The sequence below is a fragment of the Alosa alosa genome, chromosome 5 (genome assembly GCF_017589495.1).
Source record: "Alosa alosa isolate M-15738 ecotype Scorff River chromosome 5, AALO_Geno_1.1, whole genome shotgun sequence".
Taxonomy (NCBI): Eukaryota; Metazoa; Chordata; class Actinopteri; order Clupeiformes; family Clupeidae; genus Alosa; species Alosa alosa.
This window is the reverse complement of record NC_063193.1, coordinates 7,276,046-7,303,817: the sequence shown is the minus strand read 5'-3', so window position 1 is coordinate 7,303,817 and position 27,772 is coordinate 7,276,046. Positions and strand designations below refer to the sequence as shown.

General features: G+C 42.2%; 3 protein-coding genes across 9 annotated transcripts in view; all 3 read left to right on the top strand.

The window, feature by feature from the left end:
• tncb (tenascin Cb) overlaps positions 1-3,490 on the top strand; it is a 69,727-nt gene extending 66,237 nt beyond the window's left edge. For all 4 annotated transcript variants that reach the window (XM_048242745.1, XM_048242747.1, XM_048242746.1 and 1 more), the window contains 2 exons: positions 1,482-1,645; positions 1,802-3,490. In XM_048242745.1, the coding sequence (XP_048098702.1) occupies positions 1,482-1,645; positions 1,802-1,912 (275 nt within the window). In that variant the 3' untranslated portion in view covers positions 1,913-3,490. The remainder of the gene's footprint in view (positions 1-1,481; positions 1,646-1,801) is intronic.
• Positions 3,491-3,913: 423 nt separating this feature from the next.
• Positions 3,914-27,561, top strand: zgc:162952 (PKc_LIMK_like_unk domain-containing protein). Of its 4 annotated transcripts, XM_048242738.1 has the most exons (11): positions 5,266-5,350; positions 5,550-6,774; positions 7,338-7,448; positions 16,846-17,039; positions 17,766-17,887; positions 20,029-20,077; positions 20,461-20,610; positions 24,186-24,353; positions 24,594-24,677; positions 25,015-25,101; positions 25,495-27,561. In XM_048242738.1, exons 3-11 carry the CDS (start codon positions 7,418-7,420, stop codon positions 25,591-25,593), a joined length of 984 nt encoding a protein of 327 aa, XP_048098695.1. In that variant the 5' UTR covers positions 5,266-5,350; positions 5,550-6,774; positions 7,338-7,417; the 3' UTR covers positions 25,594-27,561. The 4 variants fall into 4 exon arrangements, with proteins under 4 accessions (XP_048098698.1, XP_048098695.1, XP_048098696.1 ...); XM_048242741.1 differs by lacking the exons at positions 5,266-5,350; positions 5,550-6,774; positions 7,338-7,448 and adding an exon at positions 3,914-4,097; XM_048242739.1 differs by lacking the exons at positions 5,266-5,350; positions 7,338-7,448 and having other exon boundaries at positions 5,645-6,774.
• Positions 4,004-5,546, top strand: b3galt8 (beta-1,3-galactosyltransferase 8). The gene has a single exon (XM_048242743.1). It carries the CDS (start codon positions 4,164-4,166, stop codon positions 5,133-5,135), a length of 972 nt encoding a protein of 323 aa, XP_048098700.1. The 5' UTR covers positions 4,004-4,163; the 3' UTR covers positions 5,136-5,546.
• Positions 27,562-27,772: the final 211 nt, after the last annotated feature.

Below are 27,772 nucleotides of genomic sequence, written 5' to 3'. Positions count from 1 at the left end.
GATAAAAAGAGAGAAAAATAAATTAATTAATTAATTTGATCATTAAAAAGTACACTACCACCTACTTAAATTTATGCATATGCATACTTATTCTTAAATATGAAGTTTGAAGGTTGTAACCCCCATAGACACTCCCCCAGGTAATTCTATAATGCAAGCCAAGACAAACACAGGAAATTAAAGGAGAATTCCGGTGTGATATTGACCTAAAGTGTATTGAAACATGATACCGAGTGTGAACGTATGTCTCATAGCCCATCTCGGCTTGTCCCCTGCAGTCCAAAATCTGGCTAGTTAGCCGATGCTACCAACAGTTTTTTTCAATAGTGGTGCTTCGCATCGGGCTAGCCATGCAAATAAATCACTGTTTTACACCCATTTACGAGGCTCAATGTATCTCCACACATCATTGGTAGACTTCTGAGGGCCCTGACATTTAAAAACGAGACATTGAGAACTTTGAAAAAGCACTGGTAGTTTACTTACAAGACGATTTATACAGACAGTATCTTCACGAAGTTTAGCGTTTGCAGCCATCTTGAATTTAGTCACGATAAGTCGAGCAGTCGAGTAAGAATGAACAGGTATGATAAGGGATCAGATTCCAAAAATAATTCAGTGGAAATGCATGGATTCCAGTTTCTTCCAGTAGCAGCAACTGGAATCCAGGTCAATTTAGGTCAATAAATTGTTTAGGTCAATATCACACCGTCAATAATAAGTCAATAATTTGTTTAGGTCAATATCACACCGGAATTCTCCTTTAAAACCACAAGTGTCTCAGGTTCAGCGTTCCTTTTACAAACAGTTTAAGCACATCGACCAAAATTCATAAGAAAATGGCATGTTTTGTTAAAAAAATTAAATTAATTAAAATTCACTTTTAGTTGCCTCACTAACATTTGTTCAAACCATTTACAAGGGCACAGATATCTGTGTCTTATATAACAGATATTTCCGCTGTGATGTCATTCTGTGATGTATTAGCCTGTGGGGCGGACCTCACAGTTGAAGTTTATTGATACATGACGAGACAAGCTCTTCTTTTTATTGGCTCAGTGACATCGTTGATACATGGCGAGACAAGCTCTTCTTTTTATTGGCTCAGCGACATCATTGATACATGACGAGACAAGCTCTTCTTTTTATTGGCTCAGTGACATCGTTGATACATGATGAGACAAGCTCTTCTTTTTGTTGGCGCAGTGACATCGTTAAGGGACTTGTGGAGGGTTGATTACTAAAGCAAACTGAAAAAAAATGTCTAAAAGAGTCTAAAACTGAAAAAAAAAATATTTTATTAAAGAGGATAACGTGTTTGTGAGCCCAGTCTCTTTCTATAATACTCGGGACCTTCTGTTTGGGATCCTGAATGTCATTTCTGTCTGTGTATGACTTTAGTGTGCAACCTGTCCACGCATCAGAGTTTAGGATTTCTCAATATCCTCGGCCTAACATTTTGTCCATCCATCTTTCATTAGGAGATTCCATGACCTACCATCACGGTCGACCCTTCTCAACTTATGACCATGACAATGACATTGCTGTCACCAACTGTGCCCTGTCTTACAAGGGTGCTTTCTGGTATAAGAACTGCCATCGTGTCAACGTCATGGGACGATATGGAGATAACAGCCACAGCAAGGTAAGAACATGGGCATGATGTCACAATGACTATGATGAAATTGTATGTGGGTGGTTCTAAATTATACTTTTTTCAAAAAGGTGTTGCCTGTGAATGAAGTATTTGTACCTGTGTGTACCTGACATGCTGATCAGCGTGAATTGTTTTGATTGTCAGGGCGTAAACTGGTTTCACTGGAAGGGTCACGAACACTCCATTGAGTTCGCTGAGATGAAGATGCGGCCCGCCAACTTCAGGAACTTCGAGGGCAGAAGGAAACGATCATAAACGTCCACATCTCTCCCCATTGAACCCACTCTACCCCTTCCTGAGTCAGAATCACCCCCTTCAGCTACCAAAGCCACTGCCCTGAGCCCAGCCACCTCTCTCCATCGTGTACTCCATCTCTCTCTCTCTTCATCTCTCTCTCTCGCTCTCATTCTATTCATAAGTCTGTAGTCTCTCCCATTCTTTTTGTATTCTCTCATGTTAGATCCTAAACCAGTGCCCTTCAAAGTGTCCTGGAACTCACGGTTGTGTGCAGTGTGAATGCTGTCAACATCTCACCTATTACTGAAATATGGACTTCAAGCACATGGTCTAAGCACAGGAAAGGTAACCTGTGCATATAATGTGGAACACCAAAGACAGTTGTACCTACTGTTTGAACAAAATGTGACAACATGCCTATGCACATTCCAACCGCTCACTGACAGAGAGGTGATAGAGAGTCTGGCTCGGTGCTTGTACTTTTTACACCACACACACCGCGTTCTCGGTTTCCACATGTCATACTGTGACAGTTTTGATATCGGTGTTTTGCAGAGAGGGCAGACTGTTTGTGTGTGATATCATAGTTTTTTTTTTTTTTTTTTGGTGCCTCTTCACAAATTATCAACAGAAAAAATTCACCATTTCTTACTAAACTCCTAATCTACACCTGGGAGCACATGTGGGGGTGGGGGTGGGGGGTGTCAGAGCAAAATATGTCCGTGGAACACAATGAGCTTACTCTTGAGAAAATGAAGGACTTCAATCTAAAGATCCAGCATGTCAAGTGGAGAGGCCCCAGAGAGCCTAGTCTGTGTTAGTCTGTGTGTGACTTTCCCCAGTAAACCATTCCCCACCTGCCCTTCCTATCTCCCTTGTCCAACACCTTCTCAGTCTGGTCAAATAGACAACAAGACAAAAACATAACAGCAAAAGTATATTGGAACCTTCTTGTCAACTGTCCCAGCAAGTTATCAGGCATGCCATGCACGACGGATCTCACATTTCCCCCGGTTTCTGATTGTTGTAGGCTGTGCAGGCACTGTGCAATGAACACTCTATGTAAAAAAAAAATATGCATTTGGGTTCAGTTCCATGCCCTATCCTATCACCTTTTGAAGTTAGGACACGTAGAGGGACAAAAGACAAATAGATTTTTTTTAAGTTTTTAAATAGCTTGAGGCAGGACCTATTCAATATATAATGATGACTGAATTTGAAAGATATCAACAAGAAAGTATAAGACACAGGACGTCAGAGAGGACTCTTGTGACAAATAATACAAAAGAATGGACATTTCCTTCTTCAAATGGCCATTTTCACTTACATCAGTATTGTGTGTTTGTGTAAAGCACTGTACAAAGATTTAGTTGATTTACAAATTGTCTTTATTGTCAAATCCACAGCCTCCCCGTGGTCTCATTCCCTGCTACGCCAGTAGACTTAACCACTGACCCCATGGAATACCTGTGTAAATTAAGTTTCTTGTTTGGTATTGGAATTTGTTTGTTTGTTTGTTTGTTTGTTTTTTAAAATCTGGGTGAACAACAGGTGTTTCTTTGTAACCCCTATTACAATAAAAACAAATTTTGTTTACAATATTGTTGTTTGAATATGTTATAGAAACAGTACTTTCTCTAACAATTAACAAGCACTTTTTGGATGAAACCAGATCAACTTCAGGTTTAGCACAAGGTACTGCATGCATTTGAAAAAAAGAAGCCTATTCGGTGAGTAGTTGCATGGGCAAACTATTAAAGTAGCTACACATTATTAATCAAATATGCGCCGTTAGTCTAAATATGTTATACGGAACCAAAATGTAACTTTAAACGATTAACATGAAGATGTCGGTAAACCTTGTATTAATTGTGTCCCAATGACATGTAGCATATCAAAAAACAGCCTGACAAGCAAATATGTAGCTGTGACGTGTGTTTTACTAGCCATAACAGGCCACACCTCTGTCATCTTGAAGAGCTGTCATGTGTGTTAAACAGATTGGTCAAAAACCACAGTAAAAGCGTATAGCCTATCCTACAATGAGCCTATAGGGTGTGGTTCGCAGATGACTTATCTGGTATGACGCATCACGTAGGAAGACTGCATTGTATTTATTCTCCACAACCAGCATTATAAACCTGGGAGTGGCTTGACGTGCCAGTGTAGCCTACTTCAACCCGTACCCTATCAGGAGTTTCTGGTAAGACGAGAAATCAAGTTGGCTCTTTCCACCACCTTAACAGGCTGTCTGAAAACAGATTTTAGAATGAGATATTATAGGTTAGCAAAATATCTACTCCTAGCTGGATTAATGGCTTTTTTAGTGGAAACCCTTTTGAACATCGTATATGACTCCGAGGAAAAAAGAATCGGTCGGCACACGCCGATTGCGGAGGACTTGTACAAAGTTGTATCACCGTCAACTTATGAATACATCTTGAACCAACCTATAGCGTGTGAACACAATCCGGATCTGGTATTGATGGTTCCGGTAGCACCTGGTGATAGCGGGTCGAGGGACGCCGTTAGGAATTCGTGGGGACAGCGAGATTTGGTCTCTAACGTCAAAATGGTCAAACTCTTTTTCGTCGGTGTCTTGAAAGGAGAAGAGGGAGAGAATGCAATAAACGCTCTGGCCGAAGAGAACTTGAAGCATGCTGACATCATTCTGATGGACTTCTTGGACAGCTATCACAATCTGACTGTGAAGACTATGATGATGATGAACTGGCTTGTCACTTATTGCCAGAGTGCCTCATATGTTATGAAAATTGATGCAGATATTTTTTTAAATGTTTATTACCTCATCAACATGTTGCCTTTTCCTGCAAAAAAGAATTACATCATTGGCTCAGTCATCAATGATGGCATGCCTCGTAGGGATGAAAAAAGCAAATGGTATTTGTCAAAAGACATCTATCCAGATACTTCATTTCCACCCTATGTTTCGGGGGCTGGGTATGTTTTCTCAGCAGACCTTGCAGCAAAGATATCAATGGCTTCAAGATTTGTGCGACCAATTCCATTAGAAGATGTCTATGTGGGATTATGTCTGAATATACTGGGTGTCAGGCCTGTATATGGCAGAAGCATGTTTTGGCTGCGAAATCTCTTTGAAGTACATCACCTGGACTATGACAGATGTACTTTTGCCAAACTTGTCCTAGTTGTAGACTTTCCTCCATCTGAGCTCTTGAAAAACTGGCCAGATTTTCAAAAAAACAATGGTACATGTTAATAGCCTGCATGTACAGCTGTTTGTGACTTGTGTGACTTATGACTCAAGTAGCATTACACTGAATACTATTATAATAATAATAATTATTATTATTATTATTATTATTCAGAGTTGTTGTTTCCTTGTGAATTTTGATTACAGGGGAATCCAAATTAAGGATATGCAATCCAAATACCTCTTTTGCATTCCCAAATGCTGGAATGGTGGTTAAGCATGTAAGTTTGTTTCTCTATGATATGCAATCCAAATACCTCTTTTGCAATCCCAAATGTCGGAATGGTGGTCAGGCATTTAAGTTTGTTTCTCTTTGGGACCTCTGGATAATTCTACCTCAATATGTATTTAAATGCAAATGTGTAAATAAGTGCCTTGTTGTATTTGCCTTAACTTCCAAATAATATGATATGTGTACAGAGTGGCCTCATCATTAAACCGAGTAGCCATAACACCAACCAGCCCCTGGCATTATTGGCCTACATGCAGAAGATGTGGTTGTTGCATCCTGCCATCAGCAGATGGCGAAATTCACTTGCGTTGGCAACCTCACAACTAAGCGTCAAGGAAATTGCAAGTTATGGCCTTTACTCCTTTACTAGCTACTTAGTAAAGTGAAACTGGAAAATGATTTTAAACGGCAATATGTGGCTAGGCTGAACAGCCTAGTTTAGGCCTACTTTGAAATCGGCTATTCAGTGTATCCCATTATGAAAAATTATTGCTGATTTCTTGTGAACTATTTGTTATTGACTTATTGTTGTCGACTTATTCTTCAGTTCTCCTCCAATGTATCACTGTGGTAAAAATATGAACCGAAAAGATCCAAGCCCTCAAAAACGCAACGCGCCCAGAAAAGTTTGAGATGTATCGGAGACAGAAATAGACCGATGATTCATTAACACTGCAGTCAGCCCTTGCTTCAGCAGATGGCTGACACAGAGAGAGTTTACTCGTCTCTCCCGCTTCGCTTCATGGATGTCCTCTTCTATTCCTCCTTTGTTTATTATCATGGAGTACAGAGGGACTTGCGAGGGGCTTGGAGTGTGTGTGTGTGTGTGGGAGGGGTGTCACACTGTCACCACTCGTGTTATCGATGGGCTGTAGTGCAGACGTGCTTTGGTCATTTTACAATAATAACTTCCATTTCATAAGTCAATTTAGACATATGTGCATTCATTGTAGTCTACTGCATGCTACATTAATTGTGACAAATAGTTCGCTACAATTAGTAGAAACTTTCACAGTAAAATACTTTCACACTTCACGGTCTCCTCGCTGTGCTATTAGGTTTTATGTGTGTAGTGGGTGGAGTTGAAGCGCACTAACTTGACGTAATTGACATGGGTTCCTAAGGCAACCTATCAAACATGCATTTCATCAAGGATATTTTGTCACAACCCCCGTTGTGCATGACCAGATCAGGCAAGTAGGCTATGAGAGAGAGAAAGAGCGCGCGCAAAGGGAGAGTTGAGAGAGTCTGCGCAGAGTGAAAGAGGCGTCTTAGGAGACACGGAGGAGTTATGCCACTTTATGCTCTGACAACTCCATTCTGCGAAATGCTTTGACAGTGACAAGACTTAACGGAAGTGTCTGCATACCACTCTCATTAACCCTTTAGATCTGACGTGATTCAGCGGGTGCTGTAAGTATTCTACATTTTGTGTCATTGTTCAGTCATTCTATGGAAATAATCAAGTGATGGGAGGAAACTATATTTAAGCGTAACTTTGTGATTTTTCTAATAATTTCCCTATTACTTTTAGACTAATTTCCTCTAGAAACAAATTAACCATCTATTTTATGCATCCATCTGGTCTGGCCTCATACCACATCAACAGTGATGTCCGTGGGGAAAAAATCAACCTACCTTAGTGATGCTACGATATGGCGAGAAGTATCTGTTATCGATGGGTGATGTGGAAAGCTTGATCTGTTGTAGGCTAGCTGACAACGTTTTCAAACCGTTATGATTTTGTGCACATATGATACCCCATGTAGAGGCCCTTCAATTTAATGGGCAACATCATCTAATCCGGTGCACCCAAAACATCCTTCCTGTTTTCCTTAATTCACAATCACCCCAACGTGCCTTTGATATTGCAGCGCAGTGTATGTTTGTTTTTCATGTTGTTGTGTATGTGTTGCTTGGTGCTTCTCATTTTTGCATGTGTGTCTTAGTGTATTTGTTTGTGTTGTCTCTCCTAGCTGCTGTGTTAAGCCATAGGTGTTTGCTGACTTTGTCTTGGCATTTTGTTCAGAAGAAGGCAGTGACAACCCCCTTCAAGATGCATATGAATAGTTTATTAAACCAGTGGAGTAAGTAAGACACTTTTTGGATACCAACTTAAAGCTTGGGGACAAACTTTAAATTACTTTAAATTTGAACTCCTGTGATGAAATATATTGCCTTCTAGCACAATGCTGTAGCCTACTGACTTACAAACACTTTTTCTCTAAATTTCTGCTCTTCGTCGAGCTTTAGCACTCTGTGATTGCCATTCACATAGAACTTTATCACGCTTTGCATGTTTCGTTTTCATATGTGTTTCTACATCTGTTGCATTGACTAAGTTAGTGTGAAGATGAAATCACATTGTTTCATCACATTTCTCGCACCTTGTGGGTTTTGTCTTCTGTCTGTGCGCTACTGTGCATTTCCTGTCTCAATTTCCTGTCTGCAAACGTGTGCTTGCCGTAATACAGGCTATGTGTACGATTGTAAGAGCTGGTGTTCCTCATCTCCCCCTCACATCTATTGCACGCTGATGATGATGATAATGATGATGATGATGCACCTTAGTGTGCATGTGTAATGATGCCCAGTCCAGTGATATTTTTATAGTGATACTGAGACCAGTTAGGTCAGCAGTCTTGCAGTGATAACCTTGATGAGAATTGTTGACTCAGAGAGTTTTGCTGTTATCACATCCTCTGTGTGGTCTGGTGGGTGAGGGGGTGGGGAGGTGTAAGTGTAAGTGAAAGATGGGGTTGACATTTACATGGCAACCAATAGGCTACTAACACCTCTGTAAATACATATAACAGAACTGCATGCATTTATGGCATCCTCGCTCCAGTTTTTTGGTAATTTGTGACACTGGTTATAAAAAACTTAAACTGTTTACTGTTAGTCACTTTGGTTAAAAATGCGTCAGCCAAAGTAATGTAAAAAAAAATGTATCCACTCAAACTTCATTCAAATGCAGCGGAGTTGTTTTTGGTGCAGGTATGGCATTTGTTAGTTATGAGTGCCTAATTGCGCCTGCGAGTCTGCCATGTTCAAAAGCTGACACTAGATATTTCCTAATGAATGAAGGGTCTCAGTAGTAATTGGTCACTGAACTCTGGCGCACCCGCCTCCCTGTAGAGTGTAACTCAGAGGCCTGTGTCACTTGTAGCACCTACCCAAGGGAACCACAGTATTTGTACCCCATTGTGGGGGCTGTTTATGTGTGCAGGGCCAGTGTAGCGGAGCACACGTGGTCATCGGTGTGGAAGAGCCTAATGACTCCCCTCGTCAGGGTTTTGTCAGGGACATAATCAGCAGATTGAAGTTCACCCATCCTCCTCATACAAGCCGAGTGTGTGCAGGATCACACACACACACAGACCGAACTTACTCATTTTAATTAGTTATGCATTTAGCTGACGATTTTACCCAAAGCGACTTACAAATACCAACTACAGGGGCCAGTCTCCCTGGAGCAACTAGAGGGGTTAAGTGCCTTGCTCAAGGGCACGGCGGTGGCAGCCAGGAATCACACCCATTACTTTTCTGGTGACTACTACACACTGGCCAAGTTCCTTAGCCACAACACTACCACATCCCTACCGATCTGTACTCAAACACACAACATCCTGACATCCTCTCAGATGTTGCACGTTTAGTTTGGCTCAGGCAGAAGAAGAGTGCTCCCGATGAGAGAACCAGAGTGGCTTTGTCCTGACAGCAAGGGTGGTGCTTTCCTGGACAGTCAGGGAGATGTAGATCCTTTTTTCCGACAAGCACACCTCCCTTCTTGTGCTGAAGTGCAGCCATGCGTCGCTCACTTCACTCCACGGATCTTCCCATTCTGAGTCAGGCATACGTTAACATGTCAGGCAGGTGTTAATTACTTAGATAGGCATAAGCTAACTACAAATACAACTATACTGGCGAGTGATTGATCATGGAAATTCAGTGCCAGATTATAAGCAGCATGAAATGATTCACATTCTTGCTAAATGGAAGATTGCCTATTGAAGTTGGTTAAAAAATGCTAAGTGCATCCTGGTCTTGGCTTTGATCTGATTACTTTGATCTGAGTGGAGTCCGTATCTGCCTGTTTCTAACCTCACGCTCGGCCTTAACAAACGGTGGGTTGTTTAGAAAAGTCATTATGCTAGCGGAAAGCATTTAGCGCACAATTGAACCCTGATGAGTAAAGCTGTTTTCCCTGCCAGCACTTGCACCAACAAAACTGCTGCCAGACCTGGACCTTTCAGAATGACTGTCTCCACTGAAACGGGCAGGAATGTACTAAAGAGGTTGTGTGCCGCAAAGATTGAGACAGGGTTATAGATTTATGTTTTTTTCATGACTGATTAATCTGTAGACCATTTAAAACTCAATTTAACTGCCATCAGCCTTGTCTACAGTGAAGTAAATCATGACTGTTCTTTCTCATGGTTGAGTCCATTAACATCAGCAAGACATTGAAAAGAAACTTTAGATGAAGTGCTCTTGTCATGATCACTAGACCATACTCTAGGTAATGGACAACCCTCTCCTATGATATCTCACTTTCTCTCCTCTGTGGACCATCCATTGCATTCTCAATCAAAGCGGCACAGTGGCTCAAATGGATAATGTTACCAACCCACAAAGAGATCTAAGATTTCCTTCTGAATTATTCACCACATTCAAACCATTTCCTCTTTCTTTGCATGCTACCTCTGTGGATTAATGGCAAAACCATGTCCAGGGCATGATAAGTCTATTTTTGTCAAACCATCATAACTCCTCTCTTGGTCCTTTTTTAAGACTGTATGAATATGTTAGCACTCGAAATGCCTGAGGTTATATCATCTCCAGTTGCAATGATGGCGAAGGAACGTGGACGGTTCTTCTGGGAACTATCTGTGATACAAGACAGACGTGTTCCTGTGTTAGTGGCACTAAACTCAATTTCTGGCGCAGCCCCTGTGATTGAGGGTCTCAGACAGGTAGGCTCCATCCCTGATGCAGCCAATGTGCCCTGACACTGGAGTCCTGATTGACTTAAAGCTCCACCACACAAACACCGTCATTCCCAGAACACAGACAATGCACACCTATGTACATTGCCTAGGGCCCAGGGCATAAAACTGGATCATAGAATTAAGCTAATAAGGTGCAGGATTTGAATTCAATTCTATACATACATACGTACATACACATAGAGTATGGTTACCCTGTCATACCCTGTCTCTCTCTGTCTAACCCTGCATGTCAGACCACCACTGCTGTGCTCTGGAAATGAACATCCCGGCATATGCCACACATTCTCTCTGTCCTGGGGCTTGTCTGACACATTGAAGCCAAGTCGTGTAGTAGGTCTTTCTCATTTGGATTGTTGACTTTGGGACTAGATTGTTCCTGGGGATCAAGCCTTTCGAGTTGCAAATCACACAGGCACTGTTTACAAGATGCATCTCTTCACAGATTCCACACTGCCCACTTTTTTGGCCTGCCTGTGGAATCAGAGTGGGAGAGAATGTGAGGGGGAACACAGACGAACAGAGAGAGTGAGAGAAAGAGAGAGAGAGAAAAAGAGAGAGAGAATGTGAGGGGGAACACATGAACAGAGAGAGTGAGAGAAAGAGTGAGAGAGAGAGAGAGAATGTTGGCAATCCACTCCTCTGATCTGGGATTTTTGTGGAGTCAATCAACAACAGCGCACTGATATTTGCGTTGTGATACTGAGTCAACACTGGCTCAGACCTCAAGGTCATTTTATGGGCACGATTAATCCATTAGGTGATTATCTAAGGACACGGAAGTGCAAATAAATGAGCTCGGCCTCGGGGCTGCAGATTACAGGAGGCGATCATAGAGTCACTGTATGAATGTGCTGCTGTGATGTAAGGTTGGGAACAGTCCATAGCTGCTCGAAAGTGCATGTCTCTTCAGGCAGTAGTCTAGTTTGTGTGGTACTACATTTAAAAAAGAAAAAGTAAAAAACTCAATTTCCCAGGATGCCATGAATTTTGCATTGCACAAAGTTTCTATGAATGTCTAAAATGTCCGAAAATAGAGTGCATATTTCTGCGATGCATTACTATAAAAGAGTTTATTTGTCTCACTCACAACCACTTCTCCATTTGGCCTGCTTATCTAATATGCCACACTATGCTTGACATGACCATTCATGTGCTGCTTGACCTGTGTGATTGCATTTTCGCTGACCATGCGTCATGTTCTGTTCATTATCTGGGGCCAAGCCAGTGGGTTGTCCGTACTACCCTTAAATTATGAGACTGAGTGGCCGCATTGAGTTTGCAGTGAGGACAGAGAACAGTGTGTGCCGTGTAAATGACCGAGGCCACTCGCATGTTCTGGTGATGTGTGTGTGTGTGTGTGTGTGTGTGTGTGTGTGTGTGTGTGTGTGTGCGCATCAGACAGAGACGTCAGAGGTGAAGGGACTGTCAGAGCCATGGCCTCAGGATGGGCCAGATTGATCTGCTATATTGCAGTGTAGTGGCACGACCCTGCTGCATTGTTCAGTGTTGAGTGTAGTTGTCCCGTGATGCAACACCAAGAACAGCCAAACTGAGAATTGCTGTGCTCTTGTTTGTTTCTATCTGTGCTGAACTGGTAGTCTAAATACCCTGGACGTGAGATCAAGTTGGTATAGCAGAATTTGCTGGCGGTATGTAGACATAAATCTTTCCTATTTCCTATGTGGTGGTGAGGTGATCCTTGTATTATTGAAATCAGTAAGTATTTCTCTTCCTCTCCCCTTCTCCCCCCTCTCTCTCTTCAGCTCTTATGCATATTTCTTGTTTACATGTTTTCTCGGCTGTGACATATGGAGTTCATGGGGCATATGGAGATACAGAACTGAAAGAACAGTTGATCAGAGTGGACAGTCACAACAAAGTAGTGATGAATTTATAACATAAGAGAGCATTGTTGGTTGTGAAATAGAAACTTGTGAAATGATTTTGGGTTTCTTCCCATCTTAGAGCATGTAGGGGCTGTTTCCCGTCAGATCATAACAAATCTGTGCCATTGATCAGATGGGAGCACACACATCTCTGGTGGGGTGTCTGCTGCTCCCAAACCAAAGTGTAGAATTAAGCAGCGTCAGGGATCCTGTGCCATGGGCTGTGGTCACTTGTCTCCGCAGCCCGTCTCCAAATGAAGATCAATGAAGCCATTAGATTTCCTTTAAAGGGGAAGCACTCAGAAGTATTGCACTAATGCACAGAGCACTTAGCACTATGAGCACTGTGGAACAGACTCATTACAGCCCTTTTATAATCAGACTCACCGCATGGCCTTCCACTGTACGCCGATCAGTTGATTAGTTTAACTTGCACTTATTTTATCGTTAATTTGCAACACATTTCAATGAATACATCTGTTTTTTTGCTATACTGGTATTTACATTTACATCTTTTCATTCAGCACTTTTACCCAAAGTGACTTACAAAATGAGGAATGACATTCAAAGTTCAGTGCAGAGGAGACCTGTGGTAGAAGAAGACAGGGGTAGAGGAAGGATGAGGGGGAAGTGCATGGTAAGTGCGTGTGTTAGGTGATATTGGAGTTCCAGTGAAGTTGACATAGAGCATAGAGGAAGTGGACGAGCTGCCCCTTCATGTGTGAACGTCACACAGGACTTATCGTCCCTCCGACGACGCTGACTTCTCTCTGCTGAGACCATGTTAGTCCATCTGCCCTGCGAGACATCATCAGCATCAGCATTGACCGCAGTCTTCAACTCATCTCTAATCTCCCAAACATGCATCTGTCCTCCATCTCTCTCTCTCTCTCTCTCTCTCTCTCTCTCGCTCTCTCTCTCTCTTTGCTCTCTCTCACTCTTTCTTTGCTCTCTGTCTCTCTCTCTCTTTCTCTCTCTCTCTCTCTTTGCTCTCTGTTTTTTCTCTCTCTCTCTTTCTCTCTCTCTCTCTCTCTCTCTCTCTCTCTCTCTCTCTCTCCTGAGGAACCGAGACTTTATTCAGATCTTGTCTGCTTCCTGTGGGAGACCTGTTAAACTAAGGGGCCTTGACCAAGTCTCACCCTGCTGTGAACCCTTGCTCTTTCCACAGATGAGTTGGCGCTGTGATGTGGCCTTATCTGCAGTGTGGGCATCAGAGTTGGGCTGGGCTCTGACAGGGTTTTCAGTAGAAAGCCTCCGAGGTGAAGGGTACGGTCGTCGGTCAGGTTCTCTGTTAGCTGTGATAACAGGCCCTTGCGTTGACTATGACGTAAGAACTCAACCTTGGTTAAGGGGCTGTGAACAAATGCTAGTGCAATTGCTAGTGTTTGTTGCTTATGCATTAGATTCTCAGGAAAGATTTGATTTGCATGGAGATAACACTAAAATATAATGACGCAAGGAAACAAAAAAAAAGCAATGCACAAACTGAATTATTTGTGCAACTCCCCTGCCAGCAGAATGATTAACTGCCATGAAGGTGTGAATACTGACTTCCTCTTTCATCCAAAGGCAAACAAAGCAGTGTCTAACCTGGCTCTAGCCACCAGCCTAGAAGACACTGGTGTTATTGTCGTCTCTTTTAAAGAGCATCAATGTAATGTCTAATGTCTACTGTGCACAGAGAGACAGGGCTATGGGGCAGACTGAGTATTGGTTTACTGTAGTGTTAGAACAGGGGGAGAGTATAAGGAAGTACACGGAGGAAGGCTGCGCTATAAGCATTTTCTCTGATTGGTTAGAATGGGGGGGGGATGCTGGTGGTCTGAAAGTGTAGTGATTGTCTGGTTTTGCTGGGGAGAGAGAAGGAGAGAGAGAGAGAGTGGAAGACAAAGGCATCGTGTGTGTACTCTTTCTCTCCTCACGAGCGACGGCACGGGCATGAATCCCCCCTTGATCGACGAGGCCGAGCCAATTGTGTCAGCGTGTCAGTCTGTGCTTACCCCTGGCATCACACATTGGCCACTGACAGCAGACCCTGACCTAGAAACCCACAGTACCCCCCCCCCCCCCCCCCCCACCCATCTCCACTCCAAACCAGTCTCCTCATGAAAAGTCGGAAGTCGGTGACAACTGACTTCCCACCAGAAGATGCTGAAATATACCTCAGTTGCTCAATTGTGGCACCTGTCATAATACTGGAACACTGCCGCTGCATATAGTTCAGATGTGTTCTTTGTAGTCAGCACTCTAGCATGACTAATTACAAGTGCACAGGAACACACTAAACTGAGATGCAGTTTATAGGAAATTCCTATGCTGCAAATGTGCTCTTATCTTGTGACCTGTGCCCTAGAAAAGATGTGCCCACTACCGCTGAGGTGCATGCCAGCGCCCTGGTGTGGTCACTCACCACAGTCCCGGGTTCCTCTGGATGCCACGTCATGCACACGTCACATGTTTAACGTTTGATAGGATCTCTGTGATTTTGAGTGCCACTATCACAGCCTGATTAGGGTCTTTGGAAAAGGACCCCACAGTTGACACGGTAACCAAACATGCCTTGGGTGTGTGTCAGCATGACTCGAGCATTTGTCAGAGTTTTCTCGTGACACATGAGAACAAATCCTAACTGTAACATGTAATGAAGCAAATGGGGGCAACTTTTATCTCTAGTTAGACTCCGATTATGTAAGGCCAACGACCCTTTGTGCTTTGAATACAGTCATTTCTAGTGTATTAGTCGCATCACATATAAATCCCACAATGGTGTTTTACACAAGTTAAAGGTGCTCTAAGCGATGTCATGCAGTTTTTAAGCTAAAAAATGTTTTGTCACATATAGCAAACATCTCCTCACAATCCACTAGCTATCTGTCCCCTGAATACACTGTAAAAAACACAGTCTCTGTAGACAGCCCAGGCTCCAAAAACAGCCTGGTGCAGCCTGGACCATAAAACATAACAAACATTTCCAGCCATTCACCGACGAGATGCGCATTCAGGAGAGTTTCAGTTGCACAAGAGAGAGGGGTAGGGAGGGGCAAGCTAGCTCTCTGTTTTGTTTGAATGTCAACAGACGTCATGTTACCCAACATCGCTTAGCGCTCCATTAAAAAAAGAAAAAAAAAAACTGTATTGACCGCACCCTTGTATTAACCGCAGAGCCCGATAGCCCAATTATTTAGAATCAGATCAGTGCTTTAATCAAAGAAGAAGGATGAAGAAGAGAAATGTATTCCCATGTACAGCCCTCCTGTGTATTAACATCATGGCTGAAGAAATGTAGCAAAATCAATTTATAAACCTCGGTTAATAGACAGGAAATGACTGTAATTGAAGATATCCTGTCCTGCTGTTAATTGGCACTGCATTACCTCAGTCGCCAGAGGAATTATGCACATAATTATGACCTTCTCGTGGCAGCAAATTGTGTTACTCTATAAAATTCTCCACTGTCATGTACTAGATATTAACATGAGACAGTGTAACCATGCAAACTGACACAGAATCTTCACAGAACCCCTTCCTTTGTGAAAATAAACTCTGTTAAAACTTTCTGTTAAACCGTTTTACATATTCCAAAGTTCTCTGTACAAAACATTGTGGGTTTCCACCCTTACTATTTTCTAGTTTAGAGCCTGTATAAACGATGTGGCCATGTAGGTAAACCAATGCGAACCATATTGACCTATAGTAAGTACATTTCATTGCTTCAGAGGATCAGCAATGTCTTACATGATAGGCGAAAGAAAGACTCTGTTGCTGAAGGTTACATATACCTAATATACATTGCCTAATTAAGATAAGAGAAAAAGGGCTTTAGAAAAGGGCTTTCGATAAATTGGTCACCCTTATTATAAGATCATGATAACACATGCACACAAACACTCATTCTCACACACACAACAGCAACTCTTCACAAAGGGCACATTTTACTTTCAAATTGCCTTCGCTCGGTGAGTGTCTTACCGCTGTGAGCGTGCTCCACGGACGTGTTTCATCAATAACTCTCCATTATAGGCGGAGGCTGGAGGCTGCTGTGCTTTACAGGCCTCGGCCTTTATTGAAGTTGACAAACAACACACTTGAGCGCCGCTGTCCAGTGCCTGCCCCCCACACACACACACCCCTCGCCACCGGCCCACCTCTCGCTCTCGTTCGAGCGGCTCATTATTCAGCCTTTTGTTTCGCTCGCTCTCTCGTTGCTCTTGTTGTCGTCGTCGTCGCTGTGGCGGGGCTCATTGAGCGCACATGAGATTGGAAATTGCACTTTTGTGTGTGTGTTCCCCTTTCATCCAGTCAAAGCGCCCACGTGGCCTACTCTCCTTTTTACTCTTGACGAGAGATTTCCTGACCACTTTTGTGTTCAATAACTTTGCTATAAAACCACCAAACAAACAACTAGAGCTTTCTGATCAGCTTATGTTTAGAAAGCAAAAAACACACACAGCTAATTGCTCAATATGGCGTTTTGTTATAGACATGAGTGTTGATTTGTTATTTGTGTGTGTGTGTGTGTGTGTGTGTGTGTGTGTGTGTGCGCGCACGCGCATGCGTACTTATGTGTTCTCATGGTCTCTCTGCAGCGGAGATCTCCAGGATGTGTGAAGTGGACGTGAGCTCTGAGCCCAGTAGCCCTGCTCTGTACGGGGAGTCATCTGACACCTACTACCAGGTGGACCGCTGGCAGAAGCTCCGCACCGCCGTCCGTAAGCTCGAGTTCTGGGAGAACTTCACCGCCGAGCTCATCGGAAGTGGCTTCTTCTCCAAAGTTTACAAGGTCCAGAATAAAAACATTCTTTTACTCTGTTACACCATAGTGTATCTAACTCATGACTTGGGGGTTGGGAGAGAGAGAGAGAGAGAGAGTGAGAGAAAGAGAAAGTGAGAGAGAGAGAAAGTGAGAGAAAGTTTAGGATCTCGGTCTGAGATGTGGTCAAATGATGATATGTTATTAATATTTTCTCAGCCCACCACAGTCATGTTGTGAGTTTATTTGGAAAACATTTCCATGATATTCTCTCTCAGGGTGAAGGTTTTGTGGGAAATGATGCCTCATGAGGCAAGCGACTCTTGTTCAGTCATGCTGGTTAATAAACTGAAAGAAGTATTGATGATGGTCCTTTTTCAAACCTAAACAAAAGTAACAAGCAGAGCATATCAAGAAATGTGTTCTTCTCGTTATGTGGTCCATAGCTATGAATACATTTGTGCAAATGAGTTTTCATATGGCCAACTCTGATCACCCCTGGACAATGCGTGCATTGTGCTGGGCCCCTAATTAGGACATACCACTGGAGTTTTAGAGTTCAACCCTGACATGTGCGAGCGTGTGCGTGTGTGTGTGTGTGTGTGTGGGGGGGGTCATATAAATCTTGTGATCATATAAATAGTTTATTTCTCTTTTTCTACCCGTGTAATTATCAATATGAAATTATTTGGAGGACCTCAACTTTTGAAATGGGAATTGCTGTTTTGTAGCTGATATGACTCCCCTCTTCTGCAGGTCATGCACAACACCACCCGTAAGGTGATGGTGGTGAAGATCTACAAGAATGACGTGGACCAGGACAGCATTGTGAGAGAGATCAGCCTGCTGCAGAAACTCTCCCACCCCAACATCGTCAGGTAGGCTGAGCTCCATCTCCCACCACCCAGCAGAGTTACATAGACTAACAGGGAGGCAACACCGGTCACGTAACTGAAACATTTTGTTTGCGGAGCATCTGCTGCAACAGTTAGCTTCCACTATAATTCTGCTATATATTTATCTATCTATTTATTTATTTATTTATTTATTTTACTTCTTGTAGATGCAACCTTTGTAATGTCCTTTTCTATTAAATATATTGTCTGTATTGTCTGTCTTGCCGTCTTGGCTATGTACTGTTTTTTAATGTCCTGTCTTCCTTGTACTCTTGGTGAAACCAAAGGAAAATGTTTACATCTGTGGATAATAAAGTTTTCATATTCATATTTTTACATATTCATATTTTCATATTAATCATTGGAACTGCTTACAACAGACGTAATAGCCGCGCGTACCTTGAATGGCAGCAGTCAACAATGTTTAAACAGTGAACAGAGCGCTTCACTTGCGGACCTGGTGTAGTCTGGGCCTAAAGCTCTGCGAAGCGTTTAGTTGGTGTTTAGTTTTTTGTGTGAGGACTAGGGATGTAACGATTACCGGTATAATGGTAAACCGCGATAAAAATGTTGACATAATAATTACCGTTTTCATTTCAAATATCATGATTATCACTGTTGATTACCGCGGGTGTGGAAACCGTGTGTTTAATCCTTCCCAGCTTTATCGAGCCTGCTTTTTTGACATACAGTAGGCCTGGTACAATGGAACAAAACTGGTACCCTACTGATTCTGTTGTCTAATTGATGGTTTAACTTCTACGATTCGGATTAGGCTACACCTGATTTTAAAAGGCAGAACTTTTTCACCGCAAAATGTGCACTGTATCATGTAGCCACTCTGCCTTTTTTTTTATGTTCGTCCACATTAAATCCATTCCACTCACGTTATCAGGAGGAAATACAGTAGCCTAAAGTTTTATTTTGAACGCTTACTTTGGTCTCACTCTTTGCATTCAAATAACAGAAATAGCAAACTCCAAGTTATGGTAGGGTAAGTTAAGCTATAAGCACATAGCCAATTAAACATGAAGAAAAAAGTGAGCGGGATACTTTTGAAACTATTTTAGCTTGTGTAGGCCTATCAGTGGTTTCTGAACAGAACTACCCAAGCCTCTTATTGGCCTGACTTTGCACTAGTTTTTTATTGACTGTCTATGCACAATTTCAACAAAATTTTGCTGCTCTTATTTTTTCATTATTATATGTGCCCTCTTATTTACTTATTTACTTACTTTTTGTTTGCTTGAATGTTATGTTTGTCTGTGGACTTAAAATTGGTAAAATATGTCTTGTCTTCACCGTGGGATAGTGAGAAACGTAATTTCGATCTCTTTGTATGTCTGGAACATGTGAAGAAATTGACAATAAAGCTGACTTTGATATTGAACACACTTTTAGAAATACCGTGATAATACCGAAAACCGTGATAATTTTGGTCACTATAACCGTGAGGTTAAATTTTCACACCGTTACATCCCTAGTGAGGACATGTGGAGTATCATTCAAGAACTGAAATGAGTAACATGGTCGAGAGGGCAGCTACTGTGCAATATTCTGTAATACTGGCATTACGCAACAGTGGTCAGCAGTGCATTTCTCTTGGCAATCTCGGGGTAATCTATTTTTTCTAAAGTTTTATAGAAGGTCAAGGCAAGCCCATATCAAATGGACTGTAACAGGCATGCTCAGAAAAAAGAGTTGAAAGAAATCACTGACCTCACACCCCACACTAACATACACTCATACACACTCACGTGTTTGTAGAAACCACCTCTTTGAGGTCAAGACATTTGAAGGCACGAGCAAAGTTCACAGATGTGAATAAACACATTACGAGGTTTTAAATTGAACTTCAAGGAAAAGCCTTTTTATTTAATGTTGTATTTGCTAAGCAATGACATTCAAATGTATGTCAAGCTTCTATTACACCAGTTCAATAGATTTATTTGTAGTTAGATTATGAACTCTTAGCCTTATGATTTGTTCAGCGATCAACATTAAAGGTTGTATTATATGTGTGGTGAACTGTTAACAATTACAGTTTAATTTCAGATTGGTAGACATAATGCCAAAATCTTTAATCCAACTAACCACCAAATCTCCCTTTCCCCAACCCTTAGGTATCTTGGGATCTGTGTCAAAGAAGATAAACTCTACCCAATTCTGGAGGTGAGTTTGCCTCCACCATTGTTTGTCTTCATAATCTACTTCACACAGTAAATGGTGCTTTTAAAATCCTCTCAGCCCAGAGCTTTTCTAATAGCATTGGAACACTTTATCGGAGAGAGAGGCATGGTGCGGTCCAAGTTATTGTGTTGTCATTGTTTGTGAATTGCTATGAGAAACTACTGTGCTGACGCTATCTCTGCCATATGCGAGTGGGCACTGTTTTGGTTAAGTGTTTGTATTCATGCTTGTGAGAGCATTTCAGGTGTAAGCGCACTCGTTGACGCGGTAGCTATGTGATCTCTGAGTCGGCAGCGTGCAAGCTGCTCGTGTTGTTGTCATGGTCAAGAGATGCGTAGGCCACAAAGGTTGCTGTCTCTTTTCAGTATGTGAGCGGAGGCTGTCTAGAGGAGCTGCTGGCCAGGAAGGACGTGCCGCTCTGCTGGAGAGAGAAGGTGGACCTAGCCTCGGACATCACCCGAGGCATGATCTACCTGCACTACAAGAACATCTACCACAGAGACCTCAACTCAAAAGTAAGGAAGAGGACATTTTGCTCTGCCATTTTACACTGTCTCAAGTTCAAGCATGTGTGTTCGTATATGTGTGTGTGTGTGTGTGTGTGTGTGTGTGTGTGTGTGTGTGTGTGTGTGTGTGTGTGTGTGTGTGTGTGAAAGATAACTCTCGTATTTTTTTCCATAAAGAAAACGAATGTATCAAATAAATGATTGACTCTCCCAGAGTAGAATAGACTCTCCTAGAAAACTTCATTACCAGCCATAAAGTGGGTGGGTGACTGGGTTGTACGCGGTTATGTGAATGCCGCACCCATCTTCCCAACAGGGACACAAGTGAGGAAAGCACTAGACATGTGAGAATGTTGGTTGCTAGGCTTCACATGAATGCTCTCCAAGCCTCCTGAAGCAGAGCTGAGAGGAGACCCAGCATAGTTGTAGCCCATTGTCATGTTGATGCACTCTATGTATCTCATGGGACTTATTGTTTCTCACCAGCATGAAGAATACTGGATACAGACTTCTTATAGACATGGCTAGACTCTGCATGGCTGCTTGCTGAAAACACAGACACAAGGACACATACACACATGCATACACATACACACACACGCAGACACACATACGTAATAACAACAACAACAGCAACTGTCTGGTGCAGGCCATGGGAAGTGTTCATTCATGGTCTGGGAGGGGGAAGTTGTAGTTGTCACAGAGGCCTCCGTTCCTCCACACAGCCCCCCACCCCACCCCCCGCCCCCCCATCACTGCCACAATAGGCTGAAAGGAAACCTAATGACGCCACTAACGTCCTGCCCGTTGACATTTTCACCGGCAACTGGTTAGCAGACAGCTGATTTGTCTGTGAAATAAATGATGATGTGCTTTCCACAGAAGAACACACTCTTGCGCAATTACAAACAGGTTTTCCATCAACTGATTGCGCTGTCTGAAAAAAATGAATAAAACAACTCTCTCTTATTTTGCCCAACGGGAGAAGAACTGACTGACTCTGGCTTGGACATTAACGCCAGAGAAGATAAATGTCAAGCTCTGTTCCCAGTCACAATGGAGCCTTAACTTTGCATGCAAATACACCATGGCATACCCTATTGGTGTGGTGTGCACCAGCTGCATATAAATGAAGTGAACCTAAGTGAAGTGCATGTGGTGGATTAGCAAAGCATATGTATGTAATTAGGACAGCAATTTCCCATGAACCAGACCTATTGTGCCAGCCGATAGGGCCATTTCCCATGGTTCCAAAACAGTTTGGATCGTATGGTTCATTTATACAAAGGAACTGCCAATTCCAACTCACACCAGAAACCATTTGAAATACTGGATTTAGAGAAATCTTTTTCTAAATATGCCATTCGGACTAAGTAACGCCCAAATGTGGTAGTTGCAACTCTAGCACAGTAGTGTAACCTATAGTTTGTTTTGTTGGACCACTTGTTGATAGTCCACTCACAGTGACGGCTCACTTGGTTCGGTGCGCATATAGAGATCCAGTCCCACTTAATTCCCATATCCTAGTTTCATCCCGGACCCTTCCAGGAACTCCTGCCGTGCTCTGGCGCTCCGTTTGGGCCTTTGTGCTAAATTTAGTGGTTGGGGCCAAGAGGCTGGAGTGTTCCCAAGACGCCGGGACTCTGTAATCAAAGGCTCCTGCATGGAAAAAGCCGGGCGGCGGGGCGGGAGCCGCTTGCGGTGTGGCGTGGCGGTGCCCAGCGCTCGGGGTCTAATGCGATCCAGATGCAGGGCGTTGGGCCGAACCGGCAGAGCCGAGGCTGCAGCCATCAGCAGTTTTGGTTCCCGGAGTGCGGCCGTTGCCTTATGTAACAGGCCACGTGACTGTCTGCATACCTGCACGCTTTTATGTCAAGGTTTACATCTCCCTCTTTGTCTAAGTCTAGCATTCAACCTTACTCCTCCCTCAACCTAGTCTTCTCATTTTTATTTCTCATTTGTCCTCCGATGAATTTTGTAGTTTTTGCTTTTTTTTTGTTTTTACAAAGATCTTAGGTATCTACACAAAGCGCTACAGAAGTGTGCGGTAATGTGTTGTTGTTAATAGCTTACTGATCCTTTTTTCCTCTCTTTCCATCCTACTGACTTCCTTACAGTCTCTCTTTATTCTCTTTCTCTCTCTCTCTCTCTCACAGTTTTCACTCCCCTACTGACTTCCTTGCAGTCTCTCTTTATTCTCTTTCTCTCTCTCTCTCACAGTTTTCACTCCCCTACTGACGGTCATTCCACCTGCTTCACCACTCTTTAAGAAGTGTCACAGACGTGTACAGGCTGTATAAAGTTTCAAAGCTCAGTCTGCAGATGACTGAGCACAATGCAGCCTCTATAATGTGCTTTGTCATGCTATCTACATTGGCCTGGGCAAAGATTCAATTATTCAGAGCATAAGAGGCAGCGATGATAGAAGGCCTCATTACAACCCGCTGTTAAAAAAAAAACATCCAGCAGTCAATCTGTATAAATGAATGATGACTTCATAATGTTAGTTAGTTTGTAAACCAGGCAGCATTGTATTACTTAAAATGTTTTGGAATTCAAGTGTTACAGTTCTGTCTGTTGCAACTTCAAGAACATGTCCATTGTTCTCTATATGTATTGTTGTTTTCATCTCAAGCAGTAAATATTAATGATTGTATTTTCATCGGTACAACAGTAATGAGCCTCTTAAAAGTAGGGTAAGCGATGCCAAGCAATTTCTAATGTGTAACACTTTTAGTTACATTCAGTGAATATCTTCTCCCAAACGAGTAGCTCTCCATTCTCTGAGAACACTGTACAAAAAACGCTTTTACACAGTCCTGCCTCCGCATACTGGAAACAAACAAAGTGGGGGCAGCCTGTCCTCCAAAACAATAACAAAATACTGTGTAAAGTTTCTCGGGGAGCACTGAAGGGAGGTGTTTTGTTTGGTCTTTAGTTCAAATATAATGTAAGCTGCTATGAAACACAAACATAAGCATAAACAAACACATCATCCAGCTTAGCTTCCCCTTCCTTTAAGAAAAACTCGTTCCTTTTCTTGTTCACCTCTCCCAATTTACCTCCTAACATTCTATAGCTATAGCTGCATATTTGTCTTGACTGACTTTTTTTTGTTTGGAATGGATTCACACATTCAGTAATTACTTTAAGGTTAAACAACATCAGAATGGGTCCTAGGAACATTTTCTCAGCTATGTTTGTCCATCACTTGTGCAAGTGCCTCATAAAGTCCTTAGAGTTGCTACCCAAACTAAGTCATGCCTAAAAATATCCTGAAAGCAGACTTGGTCAGACTTGTCCTAGTGTTGGGTTGCACTGCCCTCTACTGGCAGACATGTAACAGTACATGTGAAGGCATTATCTCACAGGAAAGGAGGGGCTCCTGTTATAGTAACATAAATAAAGAAAACTGCTGAGAGGAAATTATAGTCAATACAAGGAAATCCTGAAAGTGCCATGGCACTTAAAAACATTAATGTTAATGTTGTCAACTGTGCTTGTTCAACTGTCCTGTAAAGTGACCATTAATTGACTCATTTTCCATGGATTTTTTTATTTTTCTGTTTTGTTATTGTTCACAGAACTGCCTTATCCGAGTGACAGCGCGAGGCAGGGAGGCCTTGGTTACAGACTTTGGCCTGGCCAGGGAAGTGGTGGAACTTCCTGCCAAGGACAGGAAGTTGTCATTGGTGGGCTCTGCCTTCTGGATGGCGCCCGAGATGTTGCGTGGGGAACCATATGACCGCAAGGTGTGTGACACAGCAAAGAATGCTACCAGTACCACCTCAACCAGGGGCACAAGATGCATGATCATAGTTGGGTGTCAATAAAAAATTCAATATTAAATTAGAACTTTGTTAATAATCATTATAATCTAGAGAGCTAATAATAACTTAGTCATAGAACAGGGTATTACATATTGGTTTGTTAGTGTTTTGTTTATCTATCCATGGCTCTAGCTGAAGCGGTGTGTGCGATGTTGTTGCCAGGTGGACGTGTTCTCCTTTGGGATTGTGCTGTGTGAGATCCTGGCAAGAATCCCAGCGGACCCAGAAATCCTTCCCAGAACACAAGTATTAGATTTGCTCCCCGCCCCTAACTCATACACACTCATGCGCATGCAATCAAATGCCTAGAGGTGCATACACACACACACACACACACACACACACACACACACACTTACACATAGAGGGAAAGAAAGACAGAGTGAATATTCATCCCTCAAAACACACCCACACTCACACACTGCTGTCCACACCCACTGTGTTATACAAGTGATGCAGTCTTTTTGTAATTACATTTTTCTATGGATTATGGCAGTTTGCACTTTGCTGTCACCAGTTGATACCTAATGTACCCCATCTCTCTCTTTATTTGTGTGTGTGTGTTTGTGTGTGTGTGTGTTAGGATTATGGCTTGGACATATCAGCGTTCAGGAAGCTGGCGAGCGGATGCCCCCAGCGTGTTCTGGAGCTGGCTGCCAGCTGTTGTCTGGTGAGTGGCGGAGAGAGCCAGAGCCAGAGCTGCAGACCAGGAAACACCATTTCATAACATGCACACAGCTTAATGGGTGGAACTTTTTAGATCAGATGTCACAAAATCCTTTCCCTTGATCTCCCGAATTTCATTTATTTATTTATTTATTTATTCATTCATTTGTTGATTCACTGAGCTAAAATCCAGGCTAGGCGCATCTGTAAATGCTTTTCCATTGATAACTAAATGCATTACCAAATGTAGAAGTGGAGTCAAATCTAAGAAGTGCAGTCAAATGAGTGTGTGTAGTGTATAGGAAGCTGGAACAGCAGCATGACCTCTGCACATGTACTCCAAACACAAACAGCCTCTTATACAAACTTTTTCCATTGTCCACCTTTCCACCCTCAGCTGGAGTCTTTCCGGCGGCCGTCGTTTACAGAGGTCCTGGACGAGTTAGGGGAGATCGCGGAGACTCTGGAGCCCCCTCACGAGCTGACCACAGGTTGAAGGGGTGCCAGAGGTGGCATCCACCCTCCAGATGGACTGTAGTGACCTCAGATGCTGATATGTTACCCTCTAGACACAAGCACCACGTAGAGGACGAGCTGCACCACATAAGGAGGCAGTCACACGAGGCTGGTGTTGACGATCCACCAGAGGGACTGAAGAGCTGGTGGACCTGCCCTACACCTCACAGTCACTAACTGTTGTTGGGATACGGTCAACAGCACCCCCTAGAGGTAGTTATCTGAAGTCAGCATGAAGAGAGAAGTGAATGGTGAGAGCAAAACTTGGAGCAGAGACTGTATGATGCTTACTTCTCTTTCGTATTGCTTGTGTAAAATTACACTGGTGAAGAACATCTTTTTTCTGTATATTAAGTTTAAATCTTTTTTATTGTTGTGATTAACCACAGAATAACATATAAATAGATATGAAAAGATGACTACACTTTCACCTTTGGATCACCTATCGATCCTTGTAATTACGGGTCTTGAAAAAATCATCCTGTAACAAGGCGTGAGTGCATTGAAGTGTGTGTGGTATTTACTGAGTGGGTCTGTGTCCAAGTGTGTTTGTGGATGTGTGTCTGTGCACTTGTGTGAGTGTGTACATCAGTGTTTTGATATGATAAATTATATCTGAATATTATATTTATTTTAAAAGAAGATTTCTTTATGACCACAATGTTACAGCTTTATTTGAAGGACTTGTTTTTATCAGGACTGATGTAAAAACAGACATGTAGAGGAACTCCATAGTCACGCCATGTATATTGATTTGTTTAGAATAGTCAGGAATGTACGTGTTTTGATGATTTGGTGATATTCATGTCCACTCTTAAAGCACATACAGTAGACATTTATTTTTCAAACCAGACTGTAGGTGAACATGTTGTGTCAGATTCAATTCACTTGGCACGAGCCAAGTTGAAAATTGGCACGAGCACACACACACACACACACACACACACACACACGATACATTCATGCGTACATCCCCTGTACAACAATATTCCTACAACCATACATGAGTAGATGGGTTGCTCCAGCCATCTTATTCCGTCCTGTTTAGATAGTCCTCTGACAGTTGTGCCTTTTTAATACGTAAACACCAGCACACTCCACTCTCAGCACTGTGTAAGTCACTGGGTAAGGGTCAGTTACAAGACTGGTCATTATCCTGTTCTAATATCATATTACAGTGTTGATGCATATACCGTATACTATTTGAGACTGAACTGACTGTAAGGATGAGATCATTTGTGAACATTATTTAATTGAAATGTAAGTCCAATGGAGTTAGTCTAATATTTGTTACATGCCAGGTTGTTCTGTGCAAATTTCATACTGTTACATTTGGTACTACTGGTGCTCATTATACATACTGTGTAGACATCTGCCTTACTCTTTAAAAAACATACCAGAATTGCTTTGCGTTTGGCAGTGTTTACATAGCCCACAGTTGTTTATTAAACACTCCACAAGGGAATTAATAAAATCAGCTCAAACCGTTGACTTATTTTACCTCTGCTAAACGCCCTTCTTCTGAAAAGAATTAATCAATATTTCACAAGACCAGAGGCTTTACAAGTTCTCTTTCAGTCAAATTCACAGAGGTTATATTCAAAAAACCTACATTTTCTGGACTTTGAAAGTAGTACTACTTATGAGATAAGTCCTTATCTTGTAGTTCTAATAATCTGCTTGTCTTGAAAGAGCTGGTGAGCATTTAGGTTTTTAAAGCAATCTGCTTTGCAGTTTCTAGTTATGTTGTTTAAAAAATATTTAGTATAGATTGACACGTCACAATACACATCTTCACCTGTGTTGTCTTACTAATTATGTTTATACTTCAAAACACTTGTGTATTTTAGATGTTTCTTTTGTTTATTTAAGGTTTGTTTAGTCTTTAGTTATCTGTGACTGTGGTTTTTATATGTAAGTAAACATTGTATTAAAGTATCTATTTGAATACACCTGTTGTTATTTACAAACAATTTTCAACTTCTCAGACTCTAAATGACAAACAGACCACACATAACTCAACAACTACTCAACAAATCATAAATCATTACATCATACTTGGAGCTGTCAAAAGATCCCATTACATACATCACTCATTACAAAGTAAGCTCCTTATCTGCCACTGTTTGTGCTCCAGCTGTGGCATGGCGTCTAAGCGC

Coding starts and splice junctions, on each gene's coding strand:
- zgc:162952 (XM_048242738.1), top strand. CDS start 7,418: ATGCATATGAATAGTTTATTAAACCAGTGGA. Junction 7,449..16,845: donor TAGTTTATTAAACCAGTGGA/GTAAGTAAGACA, acceptor GTCTCTCTGCAG/CGGAGATCTCCAGGATGTGT. Junction 20,078..20,460: donor AACTCTACCCAATTCTGGAG/GTGAGTTTGCCT, acceptor GTCTCTTTTCAG/TATGTGAGCGGAGGCTGTCT.
- b3galt8 (XM_048242743.1), top strand. CDS start 4,164: ATGAGATATTATAGGTTAGCAAAATATCTACTCCTAGCTGGATTAATG.